This window comes from Sinocyclocheilus anshuiensis, unplaced genomic scaffold, assembly GCF_001515605.1.
Source record: "Sinocyclocheilus anshuiensis isolate Anshui unplaced genomic scaffold, SAMN03320099.WGS_v1.1 scaffold253, whole genome shotgun sequence".
NCBI classification, from domain to species: domain Eukaryota; kingdom Metazoa; phylum Chordata; class Actinopteri; order Cypriniformes; family Cyprinidae; genus Sinocyclocheilus; species Sinocyclocheilus anshuiensis.
The window spans coordinates 570,515-575,505 of record NW_015537969.1 but is presented as its reverse complement, the minus strand read 5'-3'; the positions used below and the strand labels follow the sequence as shown (position 1 = coordinate 575,505).

Sequence of the window (4,991 nt, the reverse complement as noted above, 5' to 3'; positions counted from 1 at the left end):
AATGACTAATGAACATTTAATTTCACAAACCTTGCAGACTTAGTCAAATCCAGCTGTGAGATCTTGTGAAGTGTGCATTTGTATATTGCCTGATCGCGTGTGCTCTGCGTGACAGTCGATCGGTGCGAATTGAATCCGGACAGGAGGAGAGTTCAGCTTCACTGGAGACACGCGATCAACTTTAAACTCGTTATTTCAAACTATGCTGATTTATGCATTTGCGCACTGTCATATTAATGTCATTTTTACTGTGTGCTGTATGCAAAATGAGTGTTACCTTGGCTTTAGTTGAAAAAATATGATTCCCAATGCACACAAACTTCCCAGATTACCGCGTGCCCTGTTGGTTACAGTGTTTACTTTCTTTTTGTTTATATATTTGAAAATATTTATTTATTTGTAAAAAATACTGTAATAGAATTATAGAATCAGGAAGCTGTCATCTAAAGTATAAGTATGTTTATTTTACACATTTATTTTAAGTAAAAGTAAAATGCGCACACCGCTTTTACAAGCTATTTAAAAGCGAAGGAAAGCGAGGAAAAGAGGGAACGCCCCCGCGGTGATACCGGTGTTGTCACACGTCGATTAACCGATGGGAAAATTTCCTCACTGTCACAACCCTAACCACTAGTTATAACTAATTTCATGTTAAATGGATTACATAAAGGGATAGTTCACCCAAAAATGAACATTTTGTCATCATCTACTCACCCTCATGTCGTTCCAAACTTGTATGAGTTTCTTTCTTCTGTTGAACATAAAAGAAGATATTTTGAAGAATAATGGTAATCAAACAGTTGATTGTCCCCATTGATTTCTATAGTATTTCTTTCCCTACTACGGAAGTCAATGGGGGACCAACAACTGTTTGGTTCTTCAAAACTCTTCAAAATATCTTGTTTTGTGTTCAACATAAGAAAGAAACTTATACAGGTTTGGAATGACACGAGGGTGAGTAAATGACAAAATTTCTGGGTGAACTATCCCTTTGATCAGATTCCAAAAATGAAGTAATTTTAATGAATTATATTACATTTTAAAATGCTTACAGTAATATTTCAATTACTTTTTATGGATTACATGATAACAAATTATTCATACATTATTTTGACCTAAAATATTTACTTGAATCCCCTTGAGAATTTAAGTTCATATTTCAATCATTTATTTTCACAGTTCTCTGACGTTGGTTAATGGTCACATTTACATGCAGGTACACAAACAAAATCTTTATACTTTTAGTGTTCAAATATTGTTTTTATATTGAAAGGACTTTTTTTTTTTTTATGATGCACTTTTATAATTTAATTTACCTATTTTCAACAATTCACAAAACCCTGCAGTTCCTTCACAAACCCCAAAAACCATAATGTTTATTGCACTCTACTCTCTCAAAGGATAGAATATACGGTATTTTCCTTCTCTTTGTATTTTTGTAATCAATAAAATATTCCTATTAAAAACTGTGATAAACGAGTTTTGAAAAAGTAATCTAAGAGTAATCAAGAAAGTAGTCAGAATGCCATACCTAAAATGAGTAATCTAATAGATTACATTACTAACTACAATTTTCATCATGTAATTTGTAATCAATAACATGCTATAATTTGTAAGTAATCTACCCAGCACTGTTAAAAATGGATAGTTGGGAAAGACCTTGCGTGTTATATTATGTTTAGTGACTCCTTAATAGCTGTGCTTTTGACTTAACTGGAAGAATACAGAGAAGCCCGATCAAATAAATCTTGAAGGGAAGGGGAGATTTTAGAGTGGCGAACCTGAGCAACTTCCTCAAAGTCTTCATGGCGTTTCTGCAGGGCTCGAGCGCGATGTAGAGATTTCCCCACTCCTGTGTGTTTGCTGAGAAACGCCTCACCGTGGTTCTCAATCCAGTCAAGAACCTGCTCACACACACAATGCACACAAGAGGAAAAAAATGAAATTAATATGTGAGACAGCAGCAGAGCTATCCAGTCCTTCTCTAGGTGAGAATGTGTCCTGTCAGATAATGGGAGTCAAAACAAGGTACCACGACAGGTGATGCTGCAGGGTCCAAGACAGAAAAAATTATGCATAAAGGTGTCGTTCACAGTGTAGCTCTCCCTCTCTGCAGTTCATCGCATCCCCAGCACCTGAATAGTGGTTTCCATGGCAACACTTTCCCTCAGCCACAGAATTAGCCATTCTGCATTCTCTCGGTCGAACAGCTCGCTGCAGAAAACCACAATCTCTGCACCAACAAACTGGCCCTGAACCTCTGAACACAATGTACAATAGAGAGATGCCTAGTATAACGCTATGGCAGCGGCTTATCCTTGACTTTAAATTATGCGTGACTATTTCTGTTTGTGTGTAAACAAATATAACCCCAGAGAAGTTAAGCCAAGATGTTGCGGTGGTGTTTTCTCTCCTGTATTAAAGAGGCAGTGGTAACAATAATTACATGCTAAACTAAAGCCTGCCCAGAAGTATGAATGTGGAAATCTCCAAAACAGAAAACTAAAAAATGTCCGCACTTTTCAGTACACTGAGGGGTATAAAAAGTACTGGTACTTTAGTACCAAGTCGACACTGAAATAAAAAGTAACTATACCAGTCTTCCTTTACTATCGGTAGTTTAAAAAAAAAAGCAAGTGTTTACAAAGGACACAAATTGTCAAATTATGTGTCATATTACATCATTAATATTAATCAAATAGAAATATTAAAAAAAAATGTATAACAGAAAATATTAATATTTTGTATTTTTAAATCAATGCTATTTAATTGTTTTATTTTATAAATTGTTTTAATTATATTAGTCAAGAAATTATTTTTTATTTAAACATTTTAATATTATTTTATATTGAAAAATGTTTATTTTTATTATTTGAGATTTGAATTATTATTCAAATTCATTAAATAATGGAACATGGAAAATTTTAATTTTTTAATTCGAAAGCTATATGCAATTGTATTTCATTTATTTAAAAAAAAAATCACTTTGCATGTATAACCAAAATTATAATAAAAATACTTTGACAACATTTTTGTATTTTTTTTTGTGTATCAAAATTAGTATCGAAAATCAGGAGATCTCACTGATACTGACTACTAAAATTTTATGTTAGGGACAACAAAAATTACAACAGTTACTTTGGTAACACGGCTCAGTTGCATATGGAGTCCTTTCAGCTATTCATGCAGACTCTACTTCCTTTCTTTTGTATCTCCCTCTCACATCCTTCCATCCCATTGTATCATCTTGATGCTTTTTAAATCATCCCTCAAGGGTATTATGAAATGCCACATGTAGTTCTCAGTACCACACTTCGACCCACGTGGATCTAGTGGGGTATTTTCAGGTGAATGAATATGTGTGTGTGTGTGTTTTACCTGCTGAACGTCTTGCTGGAATACACACAGCTGCAGACGTTGGTGCAGCCGGACCTTACGGTGCTGCCAGATGTTCTCCAGCTGCCTCTGGTGATGCAGAACCTCATGGATGATGTCCAAAACATGGTGCACCGCTTTGGAGTAATTGGCAGAAGCCGTCAGCGAATCAGTGCTGCCAGGGGTCAAGGGGCGCTGAAGTTTGTCCAATAAGGCTTTTCCATCTTGGCTCACCTGGGAAAGAGCGGGACAATGATGAGAAAACAATTGCACAAACCTAATAGACTAAATTAAGTTGTATTGTCACATGCATTGTAACTCTTCATAGCACTGCGTTTTATAATAAATAAAATTAGCAAAAATTGCCACTTTAGACGTGTCTGTAATTGCTATAATGTGCAAGTACCATTTACTTTGGGATCAGTACCCTTAAATGGTTTTTCAAAAGTGCCTGGCAATTTAGAGATTTCGAGACACACGGCTCGGTACCTCAGAGTAGGCAGCGGTGATCTGCTCATACAGGCCTTGGTGATGGTGGATGGCGTCCTCTAGGTCCTGTAGCTCAGAGGGCAGATCCACCTCCCCGCATGCTTTACACCATGAGTCCACATTGCTCATGTACTGCAGAGAGACACAAATACACACACACTTACAACAACAAAATAACAATAATATCAAGCCCCTTATAATAAAAAAGAAACAGTAATGAACAGCCATAAGGTAATGGACTAGATCTGTTAGTGCCAAGAACTAGATCAAACCAACTTATTTGGTTTAATCTTCAAAGTTTTGCTATGTAACCATTCTACACTAGCTTTGAAGAAGTTCTGAACAGTTAGTTTTTCCATCTAAAGTGTACTTAGACATACAAAGTGATTTCTTAACATAATTTTCTCCTCAGAACACGAATTTATCCAAAATCTTCATTAAAATCCATTCAAAGACCTTAAAACAGTATGTACTTTAAAATTCTAGTTCTAAATTGAACATCTCATAACTCTCATCACAATGTTGTACATTATGTGCATATCTGATTGTATATTCCAGTATATTATGTCCATACAGACCTCTGACATCAAAAGAAATGGAATGAATTAAAACTAATAAGGGCAATTGCAGGACATGATGAGAGACATGGTTCATATGCCGCACTCCGAATATCAATTCAAATCAAATCGTCTTTCATCTCATCTCACTCTTCCTCAGAGATGAAGAGCAGAACGTGGCTGGGAGTCTGGTTCAACTCAAACAGAATCTCATGCATGAGGACAGCCAAAACCAGACAGCCTTGTGATTGGCGGTTGTGGTGATGCTTAAAGGGAAAGAAATCTCTGGACGGGAGATTGTTGTTGATATAGCCCCTCTATGAAAACACTGCATGTGTGAGAGGAATATTTTATTAGGGAAAGCAAGCTTCACCTGTCCTCTCTACTGCAGTCTCTCAAATGTGCTTTTCTCACATTTTTAAAGGGGTCATATGATGCGATTTCAATTTTTCCTTTCTCTTTGAAGTGTTACAAGCTCTTGGTGCATAAAGAAGATCTGTAAAGTTGCAAAGGCTAAAGTCTCAAATCCAAAGAGATATTCTTTATAAAAGTGAAGTCAACCGCTCCTAG

At 35.9% G+C, this 4,991-nt stretch overlaps 1 protein-coding gene across 7 annotated transcripts in view; it reads right to left on the bottom strand.

The window, feature by feature from the left end:
• LOC107669652 (triple functional domain protein-like) overlaps nucleotides 1–4,991 on the bottom strand; it is a 50,360-nt gene that overhangs the window by 40,293 nt on the left and 5,076 nt on the right. For all 7 annotated transcript variants that reach the window (XM_016462016.1, XM_016462025.1, XM_016461999.1 and 4 more), the window contains exons 4-6: nucleotides 3,865–3,996; nucleotides 3,379–3,609; nucleotides 1,782–1,904 (exon numbers count right to left, since the gene is read on the bottom strand). In XM_016462016.1, the coding sequence (XP_016317502.1) occupies nucleotides 1,782–1,904; nucleotides 3,379–3,609; nucleotides 3,865–3,996 (486 nt within the window). The remainder of the gene's footprint in view (nucleotides 1–1,781; nucleotides 1,905–3,378; nucleotides 3,610–3,864; nucleotides 3,997–4,991) is intronic.